The following is a 15,481-nucleotide window of genomic DNA, read 5'->3' as shown; positions in this document are numbered from 1 at the left end:
TACTAAAAACATAAAAATAGCCTTACTGAAGTAGAACAAAGGTCCAATAGCCTGTGTTCAACAGTACCCAATACCCATTGCTACAGACCATGCTAATAAGTTAACGTTCCTTCTCCTAAGTCTCAAAAATTTCTTCAATTAACAGTCTAAAGGTTGCAATGTCATTTTACCTGAGACATTAATTAAGCAAAGTAGTCAGAGACTTCTCTCAGAATCAGTGAACAAAATGCTGCAATCTCTTCAGGACATGGTAATACTGTGCCTGCTAACTTACCCTCCAAAAATGTTAAAAAACAAACAGCCTCACAAGTGGATGCTCCGTAACAAAAAAGACCATGAGAGCCAATCCCTCAGCCACCGTGGTGTTAGAAGGCACACACCAAAATCAGCCTCTTCGAGTAAACAGAACAGATGTGGCATTCACATTTAGCCTGGGTCAAGAAAAGAGATGTTAAGAATTTCCCTCTCAAAGGAGAACTATTAAGTTTCCCATCAACAGTAATAATTGCAGAAATACAAAAGACAGTTTTGTCATTTATGTGATCAAAAGGCTAGTTCATGAAAGAATTCAAAACCTAAGTATAAAGTACTCTTAAAGCCAGGATTTTAAAAGGCATCCATATTTGTGCTGTACAGCCCTTAATGACTCTGAAACCTAGCTGCAGCGCAACACTGAGGACTTTACTCAGACCCACAACAATACAAATACGTTTGAGCACATCTAAGGTATTAGTTTCCTCGTCACCTGACCCTATCTACATCTGAAGTTGCAGTAAGAGGCCAGACATTTAAACAGCATTCCTGCCTGTGGAAGCCCTTCGCTCAAATTCTCTTCTGACATCCTGACAGTCAAGCTCTGTACAAGCTCTGCAAGCCTGCAACAAAGCCTTAATCAGCTGGGTCTCATGACTGACCTTTTCAAAAGAAATGCTGGAAATGACAGTTGAAAGATAAAGTGATGCCAAGACTAAGGAAACAATGGTCAGGACATTTAAGGACAGATTCTCACCTTCCTCTTCAGAAGAAGCTTTGTTTGGGGTGTGTCTGTGATCCTACGGACTGCTTTTCCTGGTGCAGTGACATCCTGACCAGTCTTACAGCAGTGACAAAGCACCTTGCTGATGCTGCATCCTAAGTGAATGAAAACTAGGCGGATTCCCCAAAGACCATGGTGCTTACCTGACTCCTGGAAAAGGTAGTCCTTGAAACTTAAAATTTCAGAGTATCACAGAAAGGCCAAATGATACCCTTCTTGCCTTCCCTTCAATTTTACCAGTCCATTTTGCTAAGCTTTCCAATACAGATGGATAACCAAAAAGTTCTGGCTAACCTGCTTACCCACTGGAGACCCTTAAAAACTACATTTGATAGAATCACAGCATAGTTTGCGTCAGAAGGGACCTTGAAGATCATCTAGTTCCATCTCCCTGCCACAGGCAGAGACACCTTCCACTAGATCAGATCACTCAAAGCCCCATCCAACCATTTGCTCAGATGGTGAGTACGGGATGGTCTTGCCCCTTCTCTGGCTCAAGGATACAACTAGAATTCAGCCCCCAATGTAAGGACATGGACCTGTTGGAGCACATCCAGAGGAGGCCATGAAGATGATCAGAGGGTTGGAGCAGCTCTGCTATGGGGACAGGCTGGGAGAGTTGGGGGGGTTCAGCCTGGAGAAAAGGCTGCAGGGAGACCTCACAGCACCTCCCAGTACCTAAAGGGGCTGCAAGAAAGCTGGAGAGGGGCTTTTCGCAAGGGCATCTAGGGATAGGACAAGGCGGAATGGCTTTAAGCTGAAAGAGGGGAGATTTAGATTAGCTATTAGCAATATTTACTGTGTAGGTGGCAAGGCACTGGCACAGGCTGCCCAGAGCAGCTGTGGATGCCCCATCCCTGGCAGCGTCCAAGGCCAGGCTAGACAGGGCTTGAAGCAACCTGTTCTGTTAGAAGGTGTCGCTGTCCATGGCAGGGGGGCTGGAACTAGATGGTCCCTTCCAACCCAAACCACTTTATAATTCTATGAATAAGCTTTTACCCTCTCCCTGTAACCTTCCTCCCATCCCAGAGGTCCAGTCGCCTGTGTTTTAAGGGTCCAAGGTCCACCTCTAGTGCAGCTCAGCTGTGTGACAGTTTTCTCAGCAGCCTGGTCAACGTTAATAGTTGTAGGAAAGAGCTCTGATAAGACTTGTTCTCTCTACAGATGTGTAGAGTTAAAAAAAAGGCAGGGGTAGGCAGGATTACAGGCAGACAGGTGTCATTTGCAGCTCAAGAATTCAATAAGAAAACCACCAAGTATGGTAAAAAAAATAAAAATTCTAAAGAAAAAACAACAGGGAGGTGGTGTTAATGGATGACATCAGTGGATGACAGCAAACTAACAACACTAAGGAGCCGTTTCAGGGAGCAGCAAAGGTCTCTCTTCTGGATGCCCATCTGGTCAGCAAATGCCTTTTGGCTGTCCTATCGGGAACACGTTAATGCCTACAGACCAGCAGTCTGTTAAATCCTACCAGCCTCAGTGCATGTTTAGCAATAAATAAATCGTTTTGCATTTTAAAACTCTCTCTAGGCTGCTTGCAGAGTCTCTCTCTGGGCAAGGCAAAAGCCACCTACCCGAAGTGACCCAGAGACGGATGTTAACAAGATGACAATTCACTAAACTGATCTGGAGGTAAGCCAATAAAAATACGTACAAAACTCTCTTACAGGTACAGAAAGCAACAGTCAAAAAGCAGTGGGTACTAGCAGATCTGAAGCAAATAAGAGAAGTTCCTGCAAGCAGAAAATGGGAAATGCAGCACTGACCAACAATGCCACCGAGTTCAAGCTCGAACACTAGTACCTACATCTTGAAGCTGTACCATTTCAGTTCAGCTGTCTATCAACAACAGAAACACCTTTAAGTCAGCGGTGCAATACAAAAATCAAACAGCAAAAAATAAAACCTGGAGGCTTACATTGCAAGTTTGGCAATAAGACTTCATAAGAATGTGGAAGCTGCTTTCTCTAGTCACAAGAGAAAGCTTTATCTGAGGAGATAGTCTTGCACAGTCACGGAAAGGACAATTCTCTGCTGATTTCTCTCTATAAATGGTGTTGGATTTCCCGGTAATGTACCAATTACAGAGTAGTCAAACAAAGATTGCATTTCAATATAAAAACACTTTACGAACCCGGGCATCCTGCAGAGACCAATACTACTGCTAACCAAATATTCACCCATGGCCAACATCCTCAGGACACCCAGAGCAGTGGCAAGCCCAGGAACCCCAGAAGGATCGTCCTGCCTGGACTGACAGAAATGTGATTCTAAACGTGGAGAGGGCTGACCCCAGCCAGCAGTCAAGCACCCACGCAGCTGCTCCCTCACATAACAGGAAAAGGGATAAAGCTCATGGGATGAGACAGAGATGGTGCAAGAAATGAAATGGAGGGAGCCAAGCAAAGGCTATCACTCACCACGTCCTGCAGGCAGGCCAGTGCCCAGCTGGGCTCCAAGCAATTACCTCCTTGGAAGCCAAAATCCTCCTCTTTGCTCCTCCACCCCATTTGTACTGCTGAGCACAACATTACACAATGTGAAACATCCCTTTGGCCGGTTTGGGTTGGCCGTCCCAGCTGCACTCCCTCCCAGCCCACACTCTGGGGTGCAGAAGAAGCCTGGACACTATGCAAGCAGGGTCCAGCAGCAGCCAAAACATGGGTGCATGACCAACACTGGCTTAGTGATGACAGCTAGCTCCATCCCAGCCAAAGCTGGTACAAAACAAGCCCTACTTCATGCAGTCGGAACATGAAGCATACAGCACCGGTTAGCAAGACACCAACAGAAAGAAAATAAACTAAAGCAAGCCATTACCAGAACAGCTTGATCTCCAGCTCAGTAGGACTTTAAGCATTAAACAAACTGCATCTAAACCACACTCCTCCATCGCTGCCAGTCCAACTACAATCAAAAATAAGCAACATGAATTCCAGACCCCAAATATGAGAAATTTTGAGACAAGTCAGACTTGTTCCCTAAAATACCAGATCAACTACACACATTATGACAGCTTGAAAATCAAACCAGATGATCTGTTCCTTGGTTTCCTTCAAACCTACAAAAACGTACTAAAAAGACCACTTCCATTTTGAAAGAAATAGTTTTATTATGTGCATCCTATTATATACTCTGTCATTACCCAACAAGCACCTCCCAAAAAGCAAAATCAACTAACAGAACAAATTCAAGAGTAAGACTGCAGAAATCTGAAGCACTAACTTGTAATTCACTCCTGCCTCTTTAGGACTTCTTTTTTTTCCCCAATATTGCCAGAGCTCGAGCAGACCACTGCTAAAAGGCAGTTCACCAAGATGTTTATCACTGCCTGGCTACAAAGGCGACTACTGAAGGCTCACCCTCTTTGCAGTCAGTCATATTTTTTCTTGCTGCCCAGGCTGAATTCAGTGACAGAGGATAACTGCACAATTTCCTACCTTCAAAACTGCACAGCCACCACAGGTCAGGCCACCCGGAGCACTCCAAAGCAACTGCCCCCAAGTCCTGCCCCACTGCTAACTAGTGAAAATCAGAACTGAGTTCTGTGTGTAAGTCCGTATAAACCGATTACATAAACCTGATGCACAAAATGAGCAACTGCCTGAGCTAAACATAAAATTAATGTCGTCAAGTATTAGTAAGACACTGACAGAAAGCATTACATAGCCATCTCAAATACGAAAGCACCTAGGAAAAACTAACAGAAGCTAAAGTTTCCTAAATGTAAACAAAATACGATATACATGCATGCAGGGGGCTGACCTCAGCCAGTGGACAAGCACTTGCACAGCTGCTCTCACTCACTGCCCACCACCTCCTCACCTTAAGCCAGACCAGGACAGAATAGGAAGAGCAAAAGGCAAGAAAACCTAGGGGGTAACATAAAGACAGTCTAAGAGGTCTTTAGATCCCCCCCCTCAGAAGTGGGGAAAACAACCACAAGCAAAGCAAAGGCAATCACTAACCTCCATCCACAGGCAGACAGATGCTCAGCCAGGCTGAAAAAACATGACCTTGGAAGTCAAGAAACACCCTTTTCTTCTCCTCTACCCCAGCATTTATTGCCAAGCATGACGTTACACAGCTTGGAACAGCTCTTTGGCCAGTTCGAGTTGGCTGTCCCCTCCCAGCCCCTTGCCCACCCCCAGCCCGCTTGCTTGGAGTGGGGTGGCAGACAAGAAAGCCTTGATGCTGTGCAAGAATTGCCTAGCAGGAGCCAAAACATCAGTGCTTACCTACGCTGGTTTAACCAGACATCCAAAACATAGCACCAAGCCCCATCCCAGCTAGATCTGGGACCACTTCACAACACAAACCACTGAAATATTCCCAACCCTTGGAGGTGGCCTTGGGTCTCTCCAGGAGTTTTCTGCTCAAGGCTCCCGGGGAGGCTGGGCTGCAGTGCTCCACTCCTTGCAGCTGGGTCCTGTCCAGCCCGGCCCAAGGGCAATTGCACCAAACATATGCTGCTGGATCTGTCTGAAGGCCAGCCGCAAGGTCCCACTCAAAACAGTTCCTCTTTTGGGTTACTCAACAGAGAGGACTCACAAGCTGACTGCAACCCAGAACATGCAAAACCCACAACGCCTAGGAAAGCTGTGGTTTCTTTTTTGTCAGCTGGTGGGGAGACAGCTATCATTGACAATATCCACAGGGACATGATGTCCACCCCTCCAGTCCTGAAAACCAGATTTCTTTTGCAGGTCCCTTGATCTTGCTCTGTTTTATGGCAAAAACAGCCTTCGGAAGGATCTGGATTATTGCTCTTCCTTTCTCAAACACTTTCTACGCTGTGTTGCTCAACACAGTAATGTTGACAGGGCCTCCCTACTCCTGGTCGGAGCATTCATTACCCGACTCCTGCCACAGCAGACCAATGTCCCTTCATCAAACCAGAAAGGGAACAGGCATCCTCAGCCCTTTGACTGCATCTGGGAAATTGCTTCACAGCACCCAGATAATCCTCCTGGATGGACCCTTTTTAGGTGTTCTGCACAATTCACAACACAGGATCTAGGTCCCCACTTCCTCACATGCTCCCCAGGGAGCTATTGGAGAGGGTCAAGCAGATGCTATCGAGATGATAAGGAAGATGCTCCAGTCCCCTCATGAGGAAAGGCTGAGACAGCTGGGCCCATTCAGCGTGGAGAAGAGACGATTGAGAAGGGGTCATATCAATGGCTACAAATATCTTAAGGGCTGAATGCCAAGAGGATGGGGACAGGCTCTTTTCAGTGGTGCCCAGTGACAGGACAAGGGGCAACAGGCACAAACTGTGACATGGGAAGTTCCACCTGAATGAGGAAGAACTTCTTTACCCTGAGGGTGGCAGAGCCCTGGCACAGGCTGCCCAGAGAGGCTGTGGGGTCTCCTTCCCTGGAGACATTCAAACCCGCCGGGATGTGACTCTGTGCAGCCAGCTCGAGGAGAGCCTGCTTTAGCAAGGGTTAGACTAGGTGATCTCCAGAGGCCCTTCCAACCCCAACCAGTCTGGGATTCTGTGATTCCCCACAGCTGCACAGACAGCATCAGCAGGACCCTCTCCCCTGAGCTGGGAAAGGCCAACTGTGCAGCAACCTTCACAGCTGAGACACCAGCCTGTAGAAGCGAGGAAGAGGAGATTCTATTCCAACCACTTTCTCCACAGCCAGTGCCTTGATGTCTGGCCAGCCCACCATCACCCGGCACTGCTGTATGACACCAGCACATTCAATACTAACCTCTGCACTGGACATCACTCAGATCCCTGGAGACCTGGTTGCTGTTCACCTCCACCACTTCCCTCAAATAACAGACAAGGTGGTCTCCACTTGCCACCACTGCCTACCAGATGATCCTTGAGGGGATATCCCCCCTTTAACAGGAGATGCCTGCACTAAGCCTCTGGTCTAGCCATGGTGTTCATATTTTCCTCAGATCCAAGGACCCTCCAGCTCCTTTGACAGCACTGAACATCAGCCTGGAAAGCACAGGTCAGGTCTCAAACCAGCACTAGAAGCCGCTGCCTCTTTTTGGCAGAGACAAGGCATCCCTCCTTCAGGTGGTCTGCCATTTCAGCAGTATTAATGTGCCTGCTCAGCCAAAAACGCCCAGGCCATCCGAGGTGAAAGCCGCTCTAGGCACCCACCCAAGAGCTGGGTGCCACAGGGCACGTTCCCATCTGCCGTCCCCAGCCAAGTGGTTACTGGAGGATCCACCAAGATCTGAATTTGGATCAGTGGATTCACAGTCTGACGAGATGGCAGCGTGTGCAGGACCCTCCTGGCAGGGGGACACTATAACCACCATTACAACAGCCAAATTCAAAACAGGGTTCACAGTACACAACACTACGAACATTTTTGTTACACCAGGATGTTCAAGAAACCAAAGGGCCATTGCAACAATGTTGGCAGAATCTGTCCCAGAGGAGAAGAGGAGGAAGGTGTAATTGCTGTTTATCTGCAGGGGACGGTTCTCAGAGTACTGGGATGACAGCAACGCAGCAGTCAAATACTAGACCAGGCTCAATACCTCACTTTTACCACAGGTTCCCACAAAACAACACAGTAAACAGCAAAGGCTAAAAGCTGCCACTTCAAAGCCCTACCAAGTAGCAGCTGAACAACAAATACAGCATAGCACACTCCAATCAGATCTGTCGTTACATCTCAATCACCCTCATGCCCCTCGCTGAGCTCCAGAAAGGACTGTGGTGTGTTCCATCGGAATACAAGGAAGAACTACTTCGCCCTGAGGGTGGCAGAACCCTGGGACACGCTGCCCAGAGAGGCTGGGCAGTCTCCCTGGAGACATTCAAACCCATCTGGACACAACTCTGCAGCCTGCTTGAGAGCCTGCTTTAGCAGGGGGTTGGACTGCGTCATCTCCAGAGCTCCCCTCCAACCCTGACCATTCTGTGACTCCGTGTTGCTGCCAGCCAGCAGCCAAACACCCACAGACCTGCCTGCTCACCCCCATTCCCCAGTACAGCAGGATGGGGGAACACAAAGGAGAGAAATCCCATGGTTTAAAATAAAGACAATCTAACAGGTGAAGGAAAGCGAGGGAAAAAAAACAAAATCAAGCAAAGCAAAGGCAATTACTACTCACCACCTCCCACAAGCAGACCAGCACTCTGCCAGGCTTCAAGCAACGTCCTCCTTAGAAGCCAAAAACATCTTTTTCTTCTCCCTCTATCCCAGTTTTTACCGCCAAGCAGGATATTACATGGTATAGAATATCCCTTTAGCCAGTCCAGCTCACAGCTATGTACCCTTCCAGCTTCCCACCTACTCCAGCCTACTGTCAGGAGTGCAGCGGGGAAAGCCTTGACATTGTGCAAGCATTGTTCAGCAACTGCCAAAACACCAGTGGTGATCAACTGCGGTTTAGCCACAAATCCAAAACACAGCTCAGGAGCTGCTGCAAGGAGTTAACTCCAGCCCAGCCAGAACCGCTCAGTAACATAATTCACTGAATATTCCAAAGACTATTCCATTCCAGTGTTCATGGCATTCAATGCATCAAGTTTATATTCACACACCAGAAAAAAAAAAAAAATCAGCACAAATCTTTCAGCAAGTAATTCTTAAGACAAAAAAAGGGCATTTTAGCATCTTCATGAACCATTAGCAGCAGCAATCTACTGGACTTTTCCAATTTTCACTTTCCATGTCAAATTTTAAAGCACTACTGTCCTGGTTTCTGCTGGGATAGTTAATTTTCTTCCTAACAGCTGATGCAGTGCTGTGTTTTGGATTTAGGAGGAGAACAATGTTGATAACATACTGATGTTTTAGTTATTGCTAAGTAGTGCTAACTCTAAATCAAAGACTTTTCAGTCTCTGATGCCTTACCAGTGAAGAGGTGCACAAGAAGCCAGGAGGGAGCCGAGCCAGGACAGCCAACCCAAACTAGCCAAAGGGCTATTCCATACCATGGAACATCACGCCCAGTATATGAACTGGGGGGAATTGGCCCGGGCCTACTCATCACTGCTCAGGGACCAGCCAGGCATCAGTCAGCAGGTGGTGAGCCACTGTACTGTGCATCACTTGTCTTTCTTGGGTTTATTTCTCTTTTTCTTATCTCCCTTTTCATTATCATTTTATTTCAATTATTAAACTGTTCCTATCTCAACCCACAGCTTTTACCTTTTTTCCCCCAATTCTCCTCCCCATCCCATCGGGGGAGCGAGCGAGTGGCTGCGTGGTGCTTAGTTGCCAGCCAGGGTGAAGCAACAAGCACAAATCCTGCATGCTGCTTCACAAGTACATTTATATACCTGCAACAGCTCTGAGGCGTACAGAGCTCTGCGTGCCTGATGTGGAGATGTACCCCAGCGCACTGCAGACAAAGAGCAAACAGTAATACTTCTGTCTCAAATTTACTAAAAAAAAATAACCCCAAACTCCATTCACAATGTTTAACTTGATGGCAAAGAAATACGGAAACGTTTTATTTACCGTCAAATGTGAAACACCGGGGGAAAAAAAAAATAAAGGCCTCAATGTTCTTCCCATTTCATACACAGACAAGCTCCTTGTCTGGGAAGGACTAAAACAAGCACAGCTGAGCTTCCACTGAGCTCAGCCCCGAAACCAAACTTCAAGATACTTGGGAAATAGAAGGGAAGAATCCAGCCATATAGCAGGAAGCAGCAGGTTTTATAATCACTTGGAACCCCACCCTGGACAAAAATCACACAGTTGTTATCAGTTGTCATAGAAGCTGGAGAAGAAAAGATCAGTCTAGTCCCTCACGTCCTCCACCCTTTGAGAGAGCATGATTGTTCTGTTAGTACTGGCAGATTACTTTTTTTTTTAAATCAGAAAAAAAATGCAATTAAAGATACTTCTTGTCCTTGAAAAGTGCCTTTGCAATAGGGAAAATAACTATCTCACTTTTATATCCACCCTCCTGAAGATCTTACAACACAGTTATGATTTAACATTTTAAATGTCTAGTGAATGGTCAAATACCAAGACAGAAGAGCATAAGCAAAAACCAAACACACATTTCAACATCAGTTCTCAGCTATAAATCAAGATGGACAAGTGTGTTTTATTTGGTTTTCAAAAAACACATTTTAGTCTGTTAAAAATAATCCTATAGAAAAAGAAATTCTTAAAAAATAACAACCTGTATTAAATTACTGTATTAAAATAATTGCAAGCGAGCAAAAATACTAAAGCATTTTGTCTAAGTTGCAAAACAAAGGTCAAATCCCCAAATATGCCAGGTTCCTGGGTAAGCACTACGAACAAGATTATGCTACGGTGCTAAAACACTTTGTCTTGGGTGAAGAGAATTTTTTACATTGTTTTGGTTATTTTGACCAATTCAGATCAACTGCTACCACCTTCAAAGTCAAGAAATGGGACAGCTATCTTGTTAACCCCAACGCACAAGTAGGAGCTACCAGAATACACGTCTACATTCCGAGCTCTCGAAGGATATGGTGATGAAAACCAACCTCCCCAGCTAACCATATGAACATTACTTCAGTCAACAGCCAGTTCTAACGCCAAAACCACCATTCCCAAACTGCCAGATAACTTTGTTTCCATGTACTACGTTTATGGGCTTAACTAAAGGTGTGGGCTTTCACGGAACCACAGCCAGCTGGAACAGAACAGCGGTAAGAATGAGGCAGGCAGCGCTGCCCCCCCAAGTTCACAGGCAGGTAAAAGCCGAGGCTGAGCCAGCACGGGCCGTGCTCCCGCCGCGCCCCGCAGCCGGTGCCGCAGGTAAGCGCTGTACCCGCTGTTTTCATCTCTGCCCGCATTTGTTCAGCTCCTTTTTGCACTGCGAGGGGAACACATCCAGCCGCCGAGCCGGCGACGCCAGCCGTGCCGCCGGGCGCCTGCAGCGCCAGGCAGGGCGCTCGGGGCCAGCCGGCGCCGTGCTGCACCCCCCGGTAGCAAAATAACGAACCAAACGGCGGGAGGGCGGCGCTCCGCCGCAGCACGCCGGTACCGACCGGTGCGCGGCAAACGAGACCTCCGAGGCCGTTACACCGCCTGTCCCCCCCGGCCCCGGATCTGCTCCCGGGACCCGCCAGGAGGCTGCTGGGGGCGAGCGATGCCGGGCCCAGGGGGCTGGGGGAGTGACAGTAGGGCCTCCCTCCGCCGCCGCCATTACGTGCGTCCCCTCAGCCCCCGCTGCGCCGCCACACAGGGGCGGGGGGCGGCCGAAGCCCAGCTCCTACCTCCGGCCAAGCACAGCCGAGCCGCGCTGCTGGCAGCCACCCTCCGCTTCGCCGCTGCCCCGCGCCGCTCCCTCCACCGGGCCGGGCCGCGCCGGGCCGGGCAGCGCGGCCGCCGAGCTGCTGCCCCGAGGAGGGAGACAACGGGCACTGCGTATGCGCGCGGCAGAAGGGGCGGTGCGCGGCGGGAGGCGCATGCGCAGAACAGGGCGTGCGCAGGCGTCCTGAGCCCCGCGAGGTCGCGGCGGGGCGGGCCCCGGTGTGGGCACGGTACCCGCGGTGCGCGTGCGCGGCCGCCCGCCCCCGCCCGGGGCAGGAGATGCGCATGCGCCTGGCGTGGGGGCCGCTCTTGGCGCGGTGCATGCTGGGAGCTCGCCCCTCTATAAGTGCTCCTCCAGGCGGGGTGTGGTGGGTGTTGTGTGGCTTTTGGTGTTGGTTTTCTCTAAGTGCTCTTATTGATGCCTTCTGCTCTTTGTAGGCCTGGCATCGTGCCTCCCCTTGTATCCCCCTGTTATTCTTATTTCGGCCTGCTTTCTCTTCGGTTCTCTGCCGAAGGCCTGGGGCCTGCGGTGCAGCTGCACCTTAAGGCCGGGGTGAGGCTGCTGGTGCTTCCTTCCCTCCCTGCTGCTGGTAGTTGGCTTGCAGCTATGGAAACTGGAAATATGGAGGTACTGAGCAGCAGTCCTTCCTTGCCTGAGCTGTCCTTAGCAGCTGCTTCTGGAGTTCTCCTTTCAGGTGGCTCCTGCCTTATGCTTCTCTAGCCTCATGTACAGCCCCAGCTGGATGTGTGGATACCCTCTGACTTCATCTTCAAGGTGTCCTGTGCTTGACCAGGAGCTGCCAGTTTTTCCAGTGAATACCAGCATGGAGTATGAGACTTCTGAGGCACTTGCTCGCTGTGGTTGCCTGTGCTGCTGGCTGCAATGGTGTTTGCTTTTGGAGCAGCAGCATTAATATGTGGTACCTCCAACAAGCTTGCTTCCCTTGGGGGTATGGTGAGTCAGTGTCCCCAAATACAGACTTCCTTCATTAACTATGGACTGTGGTGCTGGTTCTGGCCTGAGAAGAAGAGTCTGAAAAGCTCTGTCACTTTGGTTTGCCCTGCAAGGTTTTGGCACAGGGAGCTCCTGTTGCTCCAGGCTCCACTGTGCTCTTACCCATGAAGCACCTTCATGAAGTCACACACTCCTCTCTGAGGAGACAGGAGGTTCCTTTAAGAACTGCCACATTATTTCCTGAAAATATGAAAGAGGATGCCAAACCTAACCACAGGGACAGACAGAAATGTTGCTGCTGTGTCATGGTGACTGCCCCCAAAGCATATGTTGTATAAAGCAGGCCTGTGACCAGCTTTGCCCAAAACCACACCATTTGCTTGTGCAGCAGAGCATATTTTAGAGCTGCTGAAAGCACTGCATCTTGCTGCAAATGTGGCAGACAGCAGGCACCCACTCGGCTGCTTTTTTAGCAGACTGGGAGTGGGCTGAGCAGTGCCAGTGGACTGTCTGCCATGCAGATCTCTCTGGCTGTGCTGCTTTGAAGTTGCTTGGGCGTTTGTCGTCTTTGTTGTTTGAGATCCTGCAGACATTTTGCATACATCTAGCAAAAATGATTCACTGGTGCTGGGTTTTCTGACAGAGCTGGGCTGACACAAAAATAGGTTGCTGGTCTTCATCTCCAAACCTGTTTCAGCTCCTACCTAGCACATCACAGTCTTGGAAACTCTAAAAGTCTTTAAAAGTTAAGATTTCCATTTCTTCTTGGCTTCTGAAACCTGCTTAGAGCTGTCTAGTCCTGCAACCCATGATTTCTGTAGACCACAGCAAGGGGAAGTAAGAAGCTAGGATCTTCCGGAGGCTTGGAAGCTGTATTTCTAAACTTCTGAATCAAATTTACAGCTGAATTATAAGATCTGTGTCTGTTTTGCCATTCTGGGGCCAGCCCAAAGATCTTCGCTGACAAGATACTCTGGAAGGGAAAATCTGTTGTTAACTAAGAGACAGGATCGGCTTTTATGGTGAGACTGTGGGACTCTGTCAGAGTTAACTGTGGGTTTAGGAGCATCCCAAGCATGAACTCTGCCCGGCACCTGCTGTGGAAACTTTTAACATCTTGTTGGGAAAGAATCATTTGGGTCAAAGCCTTTATAAAAAGATGAGCACTCTGTCTACATGGAGTGTGAACGTTATCCTGCTCCTGTGGTGCTGCCCTGAAAGCTGTAAAACAAAACAATTGAAAATAAAGTAAATCCGAGTCTAATCACACTGAGGTCCAGGCACAAATGAGGCTGGAATCACATCCAGGGTCTCATTTGCTGAATATCCAGCAGCAGTCTTAAAAGGCATTGTTAAGATGGTAAAACTAAACAAATTAAACATTAAGTCCTTTGGGAATGTAAACATTTGGGCTGCTTGTGCAACCTGACCTGTCCGACATATCCTAGTGTCCAGACACAATCTCCAGTTACATGACAAGACGCTTGAGCCCCAGCAGCTCTGCTGTGAGTGGGGTTGGACACCTGGAGGACCTGTTTGCTGTGGGACTCTGCCTCATTAATTGCAAAATCTGGGAGATGCAAAACGATTGAAGTAGAAGTCTTATAGTTTCATAAAAGCCTCAGCCAGAGTCAGGTCCTAACCTTGCTCCTGTGAAGAAATCCCCATGGCATGCTGGATAGGTCTCTTAATCCAGCTTGTTTTAGGTGTTCGCTGGTTCTTTGCCAAGCTCCCTGAGCTCCTGACACAGTTCCAGGTGTGATGTAGGGTGCTCAGAGCCACAGCTGAAGTCAGGAAGCTGCCCTTTGCAAATGCAATGCTAAGTAGCCTGAGGATACATTGCCAGGCCTTGCTCTTGGACATGGTTTTGATCATTTTAACTGCAAAATGACATGAATGACAAGCATATAAAATTTCATTCTGAATATTTAAAACACAAACAAGGGACGTCCGTGTGAGAACACAAAGAATCTCGCTCTTACTAAGGATGCTTAGTAATCCCAAAGTGCCTTCACCCCTTTAGCTCTTAGGCACACTGCTCTGGGTCAAAATAAGAGCAGGTCCCCAAAAGAGACCTATACATGGCCAAAGCACAAAACCTGCTGCAAGAATAACTCCAGGAGAGACCTGAGAGCCCAGCCCAATGCACAGGAGAGATGGGGCCGCAGTGGCAGGAACCTGAGTGCATTCTCCAGTGCTGGCCCTGAAGCTCACCATCAACCACCCTATATTTCACAAGGGGTGTGGTGGTGTGGGGAGAAAACTTCTGGGTTGTGGCCTGAAAGTGAGAAGAGAGGATTTTTCAGATCTGCAATCCACTTTTAGATCAGGTGGTCACCGAAACCTCGGGCCAGGACAGTTGCTGCGGGGGAGCAGGCACGTGTCATGCAAGGTGCCAGCTACATCTTGCAGAAGAGATATAAATCATGGAGTCGGGAAGGAGCTGATGCAGCCAGCGTCTCCTTATGCAAAGGACTTCACTCAGGCAGGTTTTTGGCTGCTTGTCAAAATTATCTGGCTCCCAGCTGCTCTCCTATCCCCATCATATTGTCAAGCCTTCCCCAAAGTCTGTGTTTTCCATCCGATCTGGTCCTGCTCCAGGCTGATGGGTATTAATAGTCCTTTAGGCTGTGAACCCTGGGACCTGACTGGCAGCTGCAGAGCTCCACATACTCTTTGCCTGACACATCGGTATCTGGTGACTATCCCTGCTCCGCGTGACAGTGTGGGTTGTCTCAGCCCAGAGCCAGCTCTGGGAACGGATTGGATGCAATTAATTGCTTTTACATCATCAGATGTCCAGTCCCTCTGCCCAGTGTGTGGGGCTATGGGGGAGCAGTGGGAATTCAGGCACTTTCCCTGCAGAAGAGACATAGCAGGTCTGTGCTGCCCTCTGAAGCATCCTGGGTGAGTTGTTTTGTGATTACACCTTGTAGGAAAGCTATGTCACACCCCCCAAAAAGGGGTGAGAGCCAGGGCTGGGGCTGGAGGAGTGGGAGAACCACAGCCCATACACAGTTGTGTTACGACTGGGTAAGTTTAGGCATCTTCTGTGCCACCATCGTTAGGCAAGGGGGTACCCCTGTCAATTACAGCAATGAGGAGGTTGCCGTTAATGGATGCTGTGTACCTCGGAGCTGTGAAAGTCCCAGCTGACAGGAAGAGCCTGTGCTAAGGAGGACTGGACCTCCATCTGGTTTTCTGGCTCCTCATCTTGCCGTAGCTGTGGCTGGAGGTGCCTGTGCTGTGCATTCA

The 15,481-nt window shown here is 48.8% G+C and overlaps 1 protein-coding gene across 5 annotated transcripts in view; it reads right to left on the bottom strand.

Annotated features, from left to right (window-relative positions):
* ZNF638 (zinc finger protein 638) overlaps positions 1–15,481 on the bottom strand; it is a 66,377-nt gene that overhangs the window by 46,485 nt on the left and 4,411 nt on the right. For 4 of the 5 annotated variants that reach the window (XM_055794200.1, XM_055794201.1, XM_055794202.1 and 1 more), the window contains exon 1: positions 11,235–11,443. The exons of the other annotated variant lie outside the window; for it this stretch is intronic. In XM_055794200.1, the coding sequence (XP_055650175.1) occupies positions 11,235–11,428 (194 nt within the window). In that variant the 5' untranslated portion in view covers positions 11,429–11,443. Of the gene's footprint in view, positions 1–11,234; positions 11,444–15,481 lie in introns of those variants that run through there. 5 annotated transcript variants of the gene reach the window in all.

Source organism: Falco peregrinus, chromosome 2, assembly GCF_023634155.1.
Source record: "Falco peregrinus isolate bFalPer1 chromosome 2, bFalPer1.pri, whole genome shotgun sequence".
NCBI lineage: Eukaryota > Metazoa > Chordata > Aves > Falconiformes > Falconidae > Falco > Falco peregrinus.
This window is presented reverse-complemented; position numbering and strand designations above follow the sequence as displayed.